The sequence below is a fragment of the Pelodiscus sinensis genome, chromosome 7 (genome assembly GCF_049634645.1).
Source record: "Pelodiscus sinensis isolate JC-2024 chromosome 7, ASM4963464v1, whole genome shotgun sequence".
Classification (NCBI taxonomy): Eukaryota; Metazoa; Chordata; order Testudines; family Trionychidae; genus Pelodiscus; species Pelodiscus sinensis.
In genome coordinates this window covers 35,539,852-35,552,148 of record NC_134717.1, presented here as the reverse complement: position 1 = coordinate 35,552,148, position 12,297 = coordinate 35,539,852, and the positions used below count along the sequence as shown (strand labels likewise).

The 12,297-nt window shown below is 47.0% G+C and overlaps 1 protein-coding gene and 1 long non-coding RNA gene across 2 annotated transcripts in view; both read left to right on the top strand.

The window, feature by feature from the left end:
• Positions 1 to 11,960, top strand: part of LOC112546461 (uncharacterized) — a 60,674-nt gene extending 48,714 nt beyond the window's left edge. The window contains exons 3-5 of the long non-coding RNA XR_012905455.1: positions 4,120 to 4,198; positions 6,058 to 6,133; positions 11,659 to 11,960. This is a non-coding gene — a long non-coding RNA (uncharacterized LOC112546461). The remainder of the gene's footprint in view (positions 1 to 4,119; positions 4,199 to 6,057; positions 6,134 to 11,658) is intronic.
• On the top strand, positions 7,392 to 11,585 carry LOC142830263 (uncharacterized). The gene is made up of 3 exons (XM_075934392.1): positions 7,392 to 8,225; positions 8,421 to 9,898; positions 11,580 to 11,585. Exons 1-3 carry the CDS (start codon positions 7,676 to 7,678, stop codon positions 11,583 to 11,585), a joined length of 2,034 nt encoding a protein of 677 aa, XP_075790507.1. The 5' UTR covers positions 7,392 to 7,675.
• Positions 11,961 to 12,297: the final 337 nt, after the last annotated feature.

The window sequence follows — 12,297 nt, the reverse complement described above, 5'->3', positions numbered from 1 at the left end:
TGACCTTAATTTGAATACAATCTAACTATGTTTTTTCACAATTAAAAATTATGATTATGCCATAAGACCTTCACACTTTTCAGTGGAGAATAACAATGTATTTATTTTAACAATATGTTACATTGTTTTAGTAGAGTGGCTCTTTAGGAATTACTACATTGGATTCATGAGCCCTTGCTCTAAAACAGGGATGAGCAATAATTTTTATAAGTATTTGGTAAGTGGTCAAGGGCCACACTCTTCCATGATATTAATGGAGGAGGTATGGGATCTGAAACAGAGGTTAGGTGCAGAAGGAAGCTTAGGATGCAGGAGAGAGTATGGGACTGGGTATGGAGTTGGGGGAAAGAAGGCGGTTGTGATGTGGGGTGCAGCAAGGGGGTGCAGGATCTGGGAGGGAGTATGAGAGCAGGAGAGGATTCTGACCTGAAGGAGTGCAGGAGGGAGTGCAGGGTCTGGGTGGGGGTTGTGACTTGGTACAGGAGTACCAGGATTTAGGAGGGAGTGCCAGGATTTAGGTTGTGAACAGAGACAGGGAATTGGGGTGCAGGATCTGGGAGGAGGTATGGGTGCAGAGGGTTTATGTTACATGGGGTAGGGATGGACAGAATGTTGGGAGGAGGTGGGGCTGGAGGTACAGAGGCAGGCTCTACTCAGGAAACATTTACCTGGACTGAACCTGGCCAGCAGCCAAGTAGGTCCCTCAGTCAGACTTCCTGCCTTTAGCGCAGACTACAGGGGCCATGTGCTTCTCTGAACACTAGGAGCCCCAGGGGAAGGGGTACTTCATGTGCTGCATGTCCTGCAAACAGGCAGCTCCCATTGGCCAAAAACCAGCTGTGAGATTGTACTGAAGGCAGGGGCAGTGCTCAAAACCTCTTTTCCCTCAGGCTCACAGCGCTCACAAAGATACATGACCCCCTCAGACAGCTGCTCTGAGTGGAGTGAGAGGGCAGGGCAGGCAGGGAGCCTGCCATGGGCCATATTTTGCCTGCTCTGATCTAGACTCTAGTCCTTCAACCACACTCTAGTAGATTTTCCATCTCTCAATATTCAACTCTATTTAGGAGGTTTTTTGTTTTTTAAAGTATCCTTAACTGCAATATTGAGAAAGCACTTTTCCCCAGGCAATACTGGCAATACTGAGGGCTAAATGCTTCTGCTTTACAAGAACAGTCACACTGATGTATTTGGCATTACTTGCATAAACAAGTGAGCAAGATTTGGTCTTTCATTCTGCAACTAGACATAGTGAGGTCCATCAATGATGTTTAATTACATCATGACAAAAAGCCATGAGAAAATTTCCCACTTTTCATAAAAAGGAAAATAGTAGGTATTTTCTGTTCTATGTAATCTCTGTAATTCCTCTATTTTTCAGATGTAAAGGTTTTTTATGAATGAAGATAAGAAGATTCTGGAAGTGTCTAAAGCCTTGGGTACATTGGGAATTTGACCTTATTCAATCTTTGGTGTAGCTCTACTACACCATCTATTGGACAGGCAAAGCATTTATAGCCACAATCTGACCTGATGCGGAGGAGCACATCTCAGCCTATAAAAGCGTATACTGTCCATGCTAAGAGTTTTAACATGAGATCATCCACCAATGGCTTGAATGCCCAGCATATCCAAAGCTTAGAAAACAATTGATATATTAAATTACATATTGCTGTCAGCTACATGAAAAAACCGTACATACTGTATATCAGTTGAAACAGCATAGTACTTTTTTAAAATAATGAGCCAAATCCTTCTTCCTGTACTCACATTGAATAGTAACTTTCTTTCGAAGGAATTACATGGAAATGTCTAGCCCTACAGCAATAACTTGAACAGATGGGGTAAAATGCTGATCTATTGAAATCTATCACCACCCTGCATCTTAAGCTGGGAGAAGGTTGTTTGCTTGACTGACCAGCAGAAGAGAGTGATTTTTGATGGCTGGGGTGGAAGGAGGAAAAGGAGATGCAGAACTTCTGGAAAGGAGTTACTAGCTATATCTGCAGTTGGCATTACACAAGCCACCTGCTGAGGACATGGGGGTCGGGAAGGAATTTTCCCCTTTTCTCCATATTGGCCTAGGTGCAGGTGGGGATTGGGGGTTCACCTTCCTCACAGCAGGTTTGGGTGGTCCCTGTTTGTGCAGAACATGGAAGTGGTAGGCCATATGTCACAACTCATTATTTAAGCGTATAGTGCATGTTCAGAGCAGGTACCCCACAAAAGAAGGCATATAGTAACAGATAAATAGCTTGGGGAAAGGACTTAACGGAGAGGTGCTTGGTAATTGAGTGAGCTGAGGGTAGCTGGGGACTCCTATGATTGGTATCACATGTCCTGGCAATGGAGTTGCTGGAGGGATCTGAATGGAAAGATGAGGGAGTTGAAACCATTCTCATATCCTGTGTGGTCCTAGCAGTGGATTGGCTGGAGGATCCTGGGTGGAAAAAGGTTGGGGGAATTAGTAAGGGCACTGTTCACCCTTCCTCCCTACCCCCATCTCTGATTACTTATAGGAGAAAACAAGGGAGGGTTACCTGCACTGTACCCACTCCAAATCGTCAGCTGACTGGAAGGTAGCTGTTTGGTGCTGGAAGCTTCCACAGGGCTATTGCCACATGCTTCTCAACTGTCAGAGCTGATCTCATTCTGGTATTGCTGCATTTCAGGGTAGGGGAAAACCATTCGCAAACTTCTATGAAAGTGGCCTTACACATGAAAGTTTTGCAGCCACTACTGATCACCCCATTGCTGTATAACTATGTCCCACCAGTCTGTGCTTGCCTCCTGGCAACAAAACTAACCAGCATTCCACCATGTCAAGAGGATCAAATGCTGCCAGCATCTGCCAATTGCTCATCTCAAGAGCTTCACACAGGTGTCTGTTCATGGCCTTCTCAGATGCTTCCTCATTCCACCAGGCCCTGGATAGGCTCTGGACATACTGCAGCATAATGTGTGAGACGTTTGCTAAGATTGCCATAGTACTTTGCTGCTGAACAGGGTCCAGGATAACCCTGCTATAGTGTCTGTACAGATAACCAAGGAAAGTATGTCCCGAAAAGATTGTTTGCCATTGCTTTCAAGCGGGAAGTGGAAATAGGAAATTAGTGCATTATAGAATAATGACAACATGTATCTAGAACCACCCCCTGCATGTCGCAATGGGCACTGAGAGAATAATCAGAATGCAAAGGGGTGGCAGGACTGTGGGATAGCTACCCACAGTGCATCACTGTCAAAGTCGACAATACCCCCCTTACTGTGGACACACTACACTGAACTCTTGCACACAATGGAGACATTCACTTCCAACTTTACAAAATCAAGTGTTAAAATATCTATCTTAATAAATTTGACCTTATCTAATACAGTAGATAGGTCCTTAAGTAGGGCCAGGATTTCATTCCTGCCTGAAGATTCATGTAACAGCATAAAAGCACAAAATGGCTGCTGAAAATGAAGCTAATTATTGATTATTATCTTCCACAAATTCTGTCTCAATCTTTCTAGGCAAAAAAGCATTACAATATCTATTTGCTCTTCTTTGTAAGGGAATTTACACCGTGAACCACAAATTCACTTTGAAATCAAAGATTTGAGTTTCACATCCAGTAGAATTCATGCTACTTCCAACTATTATGTGTGTGGCAAGAAAAAATTGTGATAACTCCCAGTAGTGGTAGCATTCCTCCATATTTCTAATGCAAAAAAAGGTACTACAACCTCACATCACTCTAATTCAAAATGTGGTGCTTCATAGAATGTTTATGTACACTTGCTCTCCATTAACATTTTGAGTTCATTTACTGTGGCTTTATTCTCAGGCTGCATCTAGACTGGCATGATTTTGCGCAAATACTTTTAACGGAAAAGTTTTTCCGTTAAAAGTATTTGCGCAAGAGAGCGTCTATACTGGCATGTTCCTTTGCGCAAAAGATTTGCTTTTGAGCAAAAGCATCCGTGCCAGTGTAGACGCTCTCTTGAGCAAGAAAGCTCCGATGGCCATTTTAGCCATTGGGCTTTCTTGCGCAAGAAATTAACGTTGCTGTCTACAAAGGACAGGGCACATTGGGAGGAGGACTGCTTTTCAATGATGTTTTCTATGTTCTGCAGTTTCCAAGTGCTTTTGTCTTCAGCGTGATTTTTGGAAATACCATGAAAGTGTTACAACAAAGGAGCCTCCTGCGTTAAGGTGAAGTTGTCCCAAAAGTATCTGAAAATTTATCAAAAAGTCCTGTTGTACCTTTCTACTGTCCTGTTGTACCTGTTTTGCTCAAGCCCTTAAAGAGTACCATTTTGTCCCATACCTTTATCAGAAGATTTACTCTATTAAACACCCCATTTTTGTTCCTTTAAAGAGTGTACAGTAATAACTTGGGACATGTTTCACACCGTTGTGAAAAAAGATGAAGAGTCCTGTTGCATCTTAAAGACTAACAGGTTTATTAGGACATAAGCTTTTGTGGGTAAAACCCACTTCATCTGATGAATTGCAGTGGAAATTACAGAGTTAGGGGTATATATATAAGTAAAAAAGGAAGTTATTTATAAAGTGTAGGACCAGTGTTAATGTGGCCAATTAAATCAGAGTGGATGGGTCTAACTCCCTGCAACAAATCCCATTGCCAACTCTGTCTACATATCTATATGAGCGACACCATCACAGGACCTAACCACATAAGCCATACCACTCGGGGCTCATCCACCTGCACATCTACTAATATGATATATCCCACCAAATGCCAGCAATGCCCCTCTGCCATTATTGGCCAAACTGGACAGTCTCTGCTCCAAAGGATAAATGGACACAAAACAGACATTAAGAAAGGTAACACACGTAAACCTGTAGGAGAACATTTTAACCTCCCTGGACATTCAGTAATGGATTTAAAAGCAGCCATTGTTCAAAATCTTCCAAACCAGATTACAAAGAGAAAAAGCAAAACTACAGTTCATTTGCAAATTCAATAAATCAAATTAGGATTGAATAAGAATTGACTGTTTATCTCACTACAAAGGCAATTTCCCCTTTCTTGGTATTCACTCCTCCTCATCTGCTGCTATGATTGAGTTACATCCATGTCTCTAAAGTGCCACAGGACCTCTTGTCATTTTTGCAGATACAGTCTAACACGACTACCCCTCTGAGACTTCACTCCATTGTATTATTTAAACTGCAGTTTCCTACAACCATGGATCTCCCGTGGATGCTAAGTTCTCTTGCATTCTCTGTGCCCTGCCCCTAGAAATTCCCCCCTCCTTCCTGTTAGTAAGCTTAACTTATCCACATGTGAATTTATCTTCAGGAATGTGGGATATTTATTTATTTCAGGGTAACATACCCATAGGACTAAATTTAGGCTTGCCCGGGTAAAAACATACTACATCAACTACTTAGTTGATTTAAAATATTGCAATTTTGCTTAAATTGTAAAGCTGGAAAACGTAGTACAAATACGACATCCATCTTATCATTCAACAAGGGACATTCATGCTATAAAATGGTGTTGTAATAAGTAAATAGCTGGTTTTCTGAAGCACTACTCAGTGGTCTAGCCCATTTTGTTTCAAATCACATCTTGCACATTTAATGCTGCTGTACTCTTTTATTAAATTGGAAAAATATATTGTTTATAAAGGCTATTCTTGACAAATAGAAACCAAAGCAAGGTGTAAAAATCTATTGTTCCCATAACTGGAGATACACTGTGAAATAGAATAAAGTGATAAATATGTAGTATAATTGTTTGTTGTTGCCATCTATCTGTGACTAGTGGCAAGGAAGTCTAAATGAAGTACAAAGAAATTTTTAATAAAAGAACAAAAAATAATGGGTTCTATAACCTGTGAGAACTTTGGATAAAAAAAAATCCCCTGAAACTGAAATTCTCTTTAAAATCGTTTCAGTTTTTCTCTCTTCTTTTCTTTTGTAGCTCTTACTTAAAAGCCTCTGGGTGATTTGTCCTATTCCCTGCCCAATAACAGCCAAATCATTGTTTTAGGGGAGATGTTTTTTAATGTTGTATATTTTATTTTATGTTTTTTCCCTAGGACATCACATCCATACATTGCAGAAAATGTGAACATAAGCAGCTGCAATATGAGATGAACTTTGAACACCAAATAGGTAGGCCCTAGAGGGGAGGAACTGAAATATGAGCTGCTTACTCTTGAAGCCCTTTAAACCCTCCAATCTGTTTTAAATTATTTTGGTGCCTCTATTTAAAGGTTAAATTTTTGTTGTTGTTGTGAGCCATAGTTTAGTAATACAAAACCTGGGCAATATCAGCATACCGTCAATTCACAGATTATACACCCAGGGTCTTTTCTGATCCTGCCTAAAGTGAACCAGCATGTTTATACTTAGCAACACATTTTGACATGAATGAACTTTTCACATCTCCTCTCATAAAATAAACACATGAATTCAGCAGGAAAAAAATTAACTAGCTCAACCATCATCTTTACATATGTTATTCGTAGACCATATATCTAAACTTGAATATAGTTGCAGATATACACAAAAACATGTGTTTTATATATATAGATAGATAAATAAAACAGACACTGTAACACTGCATATTATACATCAAACCTTTTCCACCAAATTCTTTCTTTATGTTTCATTTTTAACATTTTATTTAAAATGAAACATTTTTTTCCAGTCTTTTCATGCAAAATCTTGGCACCCAAAGCACTTTTAATGTTTGCTTTTCTTTCTACAGCATTTTGTTTCAGGGCACTCATAATTTGAGCACTAGGGCTTAGATGTCAGCATGAATGCAGTTTCGATGGCTGCTTTTTGCCATTGCCACTTTGAGTTCAGCTCTAGTAAGTGCCAATGGGAAATTCCTAAAGGCCAAGCCATTTTCAATGAATTAGCATCAAGACACTGAGTCTTTGTATAGCATTTAGGTGTAACTTGATTCAAAATGCATATTTGGGGATTTCTGACAATGCTGTCTTTTGTTTTTTATGCAAATAGAAAAAGCCTTGGAATCTCTTAAATTTGTATGATCAAAGATGACCACCTATTAAAATAGACACATTTTTGTATTATGCCTTCTAAAAAATACTGCTTTCTGACAACTCATTCATTTTATGTATTTTTAATCAAATTCATTCTGAGACACTGTATTTGACATGATACTCATCAAATGTTACAGTCGGCTAGAGACACAGACATCTAAAATATAACAGTTAAAGAGTTTATTCTACTCTCAGAGTGCAAGTTATACTCTGATAGAATTAATAAGCAAATTAGATACATAAACACTAGGGGTATGTCTACACTAGAAAGTTAGTTCGAACTAACGGACGTTAGTTCGAACTAACTTTCCTATGCGCTACACTAGCGCTCCGTTAGTTCGAACTTAATTCGAACTAACGGAGCGCTTAGTTCGAACTAGGTAAACCTCATTTTACGAGGACTAACGCCTAGTTCGAACTAGCTAGTTCGAACTAAGGGCTGTGTAGCCCTTTAGTTCGAACTAGTGGGAGGCTAAGGCTTCCCAGGTTTCCCTGGTGGCCACTCTGGCCAACACCAGGGAAACTCTATTGCCCCCCTCCCGGCCCCGGAGCCCTTAAAGGGCCACGGGCTGGCTACTCACTTTGTGCCAGTTGCAAGGCTGCAAGCACCCGTGCCTGCACAGCCTGCACCTGCCACACTATGAGCCAGCCATCCGAGGGCTCCCAGCCCTCCACTGCTCCCCACGACCAGCCTGGCGGCTCCCAGGAGCCTGCCCGGGGGCGCAAAAGGCGGGCGCCCGCCTGGTCAAGTGCGGAGATCGTGGACCTCATCGAGGTTTGGGGGGAAGCCTCAAATGTCCACGATCTCCGCACTAGCCACCGGAACGCGGCCGTCTATGGACGCATGGCTGCCAGCCTGGCCGCCAGGGGCCACCAGCGCAGCCGGGAGCAGGTGCGCTGCAAGATTAAAGACTTGCGGCAGTCCTACTCCCGGGCCTGCCTGCCAGGGGCTGACCCGGAGGCCTGCCCCCACTTCCATGCCCTGGACCGCATCCTGGGGCCTCATGCCGTCCCTGCCCCCCGGGACGTGATTGACCCCGGGGCAGAGGGACCGCTCCTGGACACCGAGGAGGAGGAAGAGGGCTCTGAGAGCCAGGAGCCTGCCGCCAGCCTTCCCAGGACCCGGGACCCCCGAGGCACCCCACAGAGCCGCTCGCCTGCATCATCAGAGGCCGGGGAGGCGTCCACCTGTGAGTACCCTCGTGTTCCCCTTATGTGTACGGGGGGCTGGGGCGAGAGGGAGCCCCGGGACCGTGCGCCTGGGCCTTGCCCACTACGGAGCAGCAGCTGGGGATCCTGCAGGGGCCCTGGCCTTGCAGAGGGGAGCTGGGTTTCACACACCTGGGCCCCTGGGGTAATTGACCGCTGGTCTTCTTGCACCACAGCTGCAGCACCGGGGACTGCAGGGCGCACCACCCCGCCTGCAGCAGCCGCCCGCGCCCGGGCAAGCAGGACAGCCAGGAACCAGGAGGACTACCAGAGGCGGCATCTCCGGTTCCTGGACCGACAGCTCCGTCTCCAGGACCACTGGGTCCAGGAGGACCTCAGGCTGCGCCAGAGGAGTCTGGAGGCCCTGGAGGAGCAGGGCCGTGCCCTGCGAGGCCACCTCCAGAGCCTGCTAGACCGCTTCCCATTTCCTCCTCCCCCTGCTCCCCCTCTTGCTCCCCCTCTTGCTCCCCCTGCTCCCCCTCTTGCTCCCCCTCTTGCTCCCCCTGCTCCCCCTCTTGCTCCCCCTCTTGCTCCCCCTCTTGCTCCCCCTCTTGCTCCCCCTGCTCCTCCTGCTCCTCCTGCTTCCGCTCCTGCTTCCTCCACACCCCCTGTCCTCTCTGCCCCCCCCCTCCACAACCATTCCCCACCGACGCCCCCGGACCCGCAGTGTGGCGAGACGGGAGAGGCACCCAGACTCCCACCCCTGAGCTTTCCTTTCCCTTCCTCCCTTCCCTCCCCTCCCCTTCCAGCTCCCTCGTCCCAGGTTTCCCCCTCCCTTCTCCCACCTTCATTCCTCCCTCCCCCACCCCAGTTCTGTGAAATAAACAGACGTTTTTGTTGGAAAAACAGGTGTCTTTATTTGACAGTAGGTAGGGAGGGGAAAGGGGAAGGGGGGGGTAGGGTGGAAGAAGGCCCCGGTGGGGCATGCAGGGAGAGGTCAGTCCTCCTCCTCCTCCACCTGGAAGCTCTCCCGCAGGGCTTCCCGGATCCGGATGGCCCCCCGCTGGGCTTCCCGGACGGCGGCGGTGCGGGGCTGACCGTAGTGTCCAGCCATGCGGTCAGCCTCAGCCATCCAGGCTGGCAAGAAAGCCTCCCCCTTCCGCTCACACAAATTGTGGAGCACACAACATGCCGCCACCACGGGAGGGATGTTGTGCTCGGCCAGGTCCAGACGGGTGAGGAGGCATCGAAAGCGGGCTTTCAGTCGCCCGAAGGCCCCCTCCACCACGATGCGGGCCCTGCTCAGCCTGTTATTGAAGGCCTGGCGGGAGGGATTGAGGTGTCCCGTGTAGGGCTTCATGAGCCAGGGCTGCAGTGGGTAGGCGGCATCCCCCACCAGGCAGACGGGCATGTCCACGTCCCCGACCCTGATGTGGCGGTCGGGGAAGAAGGTCCCGTCCTGCAGCCGCTGGCACACGGAGGAGTTCCGGTACACCCGGGCGTCGTGTGCTTTGCCGGACCAGCCCACATTTATGTCCGTCAACTGTCCCCGGTGGTCACATACGGCCTGCAGGATGACGGAGAAGTACCCCTTGCGGTTCACGTACCGGGACGCCTGGTGTTCCGGGGCACGGATGGGGATGTGCGTCCCGTCGATGGCCCCCCCGCAGTTGGGGAAGCCGAGGGCGCCGAATCCCCGGATGACGGCATCCGGGTTGGCGAGGCGGACCACCCTGCGGAGCAGCACCCGGTTGATGGCCTTGACCACCTGCGGAGAGAGACACAGCAAAGCGTCAATCAGTGGGGCGCCCGGGTGGCTGGGAGCGTGCGTGCCCTGGCAGTGCCCCGCGCCCCACTCCCGGAAGCAACCCCCCTGGCGGCGTGTAGTACGGCCGGGACAGCCCGACCCCTCCGGTGCGGGGCGCTTTCGCCTCCTCCCGCCCCCCCCTTTGTCCCTGGGGCGGCCCATCCCCTCCTCGCAGCCCCCCTCCCCCCCGGCTCGGTGGCCGACGAGCGCCGTACCTGCATGAGCACTGCTCCGACAGTGGATCTCCCCACGCCGAACTGGTTCCCGACGGATCGGTAGCTGTCCAGCGTGGAGAGCTTCCAGAGGGCGATGGCCACCCGCTTCTGGAGGGGGATGGCGGGCCTCATGCGAGTGTCCCTTCTTTGCAGGGCAGGGGCGAGCCACTCGCAGAGCTCCAGGAAGGTGTCCCTCCTCATCCTAAAGTTCTGGGTCCACTGTCGGTCGTCCCAGTGCTCCAGGACGATGCGGTCCCACCAGTCGCTGCTGGTGTCCAGACGCCAGATGCGGCGGGGCACGCCGGTGCCGGGGCGCCGCCGCGGCTCCTCCACGGCCCCCAGGGCGGCCAGGCGGAGAGGCAGGGGGCTGACGTTCCCCAGGTGGTGCCAGGCAGCCTCGAGCCATTGCTGGCAGGCTTGCAGCAGCAAGTCCAGAACGTGCACCAGAAGGTGCAGGGCGAGCCGTGGCTCCATGTTGCCACCTGCGGCGGCCCCCCCGAAGGGAAGCACCGACACAGACGGGCACAGAGACCGACGCTTTGCTGTCCCTCGGCGAGGTTGGCAAGCAAGCAGGAAAAGCTGAGAACCGGCTGTCCAGGGGGGGTCCCTTTAAGCACGAGCCTCAGATAGCCTCAGACAGCAGCCACACAAAGCAACTGCTGACCTGATGCCCTGCCAGAACCGGTTTCAGCTGCCCTTAAATGCCCCCCTGCGTCCAATCAGTGTGGACGCGCTAGTTCGAACTAGCAAAACGCTAGTTCGAACTAGTTTTTAGTTCTAGATGCGCTAGTTCGAACTAGCTTAGTTCGAATTAACTAATTCGAACTAAGTTAGTTCGAACTAGCGCTGTAGTGTAGACGTACCCTAAGAGATTAATATTATTTTAGTACTGTAAGAAAGAAGCATGGCATCTTTTTCTTTCACTGCTTGAATTATAACCTGGAGTTTAAACAAATCCTTTGATTCAAATCATGATAGCCATCACTTGCATGCTGTTGTTCTGTGCTGCTTCCTCCAAGTAATGGCAAGTCACTCTGTGAAGACAAAGCTTCCCCAAATAGCCATCATTGCTGTAGATGAAGTTCAACTCTGTATGAAAGTCCAAATACTGAGCCCAGAGCCCATTTCAAGAACTACTCTGGGCATTCCAGTAGTATGTGAAGACATATTTATAGCAAAACAGATGAGTTATATTCATATAAAATGATAATGTAATATAGGCTTTTTTTAGTTATGGTTCCCCAATTGAGGAAAATAAACCAGACTATATGTTTATGCTCCAAAGCAATTTGATTTTTATAGCATTTTCAGATTTTTTTAAGGATTTTCTTTTGTGTTATATTTAACATTTTTGTCAGATTCTTGTCACATAGGTTTAAGCTTTGACTCTCAATATTTCCTCATCTCCTCTTAATGCTCATATAACTCCTGATTCCTCCTTGGTTTCAATAGATTTTGGATCAGGCCCATGAAGAATATAGTCCATTATAACGACAAGCGGAATGATGATAATGCTGTGGAATCACCCTTGGAGAGCATTAAAGAAAAAATTACGTTTTGCATCCCACATTTTTCATCATTTCTTCCTAAAATAAAATTCTGATCTTACACCAGTGTTGCTTTGGTGTTATTCCATTGACATCAATAGAGTCACTCCTGATGCATCTGAGACCAGAAAATCCAGCCCACTGTTTGTTTGTTTTTTTAAAATAAAGAACAAGTAAAATTAAAAAGAGAAAAAAAAGGTAAGACTTTGTGACACACACTATGACAGTTACATTGCTGGCCTCAGAAGGTAAAAACTACAATAAATTTGATGTCATCTGCATGTTAATTACAAAAAATAACCAAAAACCAAAAACAACCCCTCCACTTCCTCCCCACCCTGTTTCTAGTTTGCTTAGGGCCTATTTTGGCCCTTGGAATTTAATGAAATGGAATTATAGCAATGAAAACAAGGATAGTGCTAATAGATTAATTATTTTTATTGACTCAATTCTCTCTCCATTTTAAATTCAGCATAGGAAATTTCTGAAACTTGCCCAAAAGCTGTGAGTTTTGATAGAGATGTTATCCACCAGGCACAGTCTA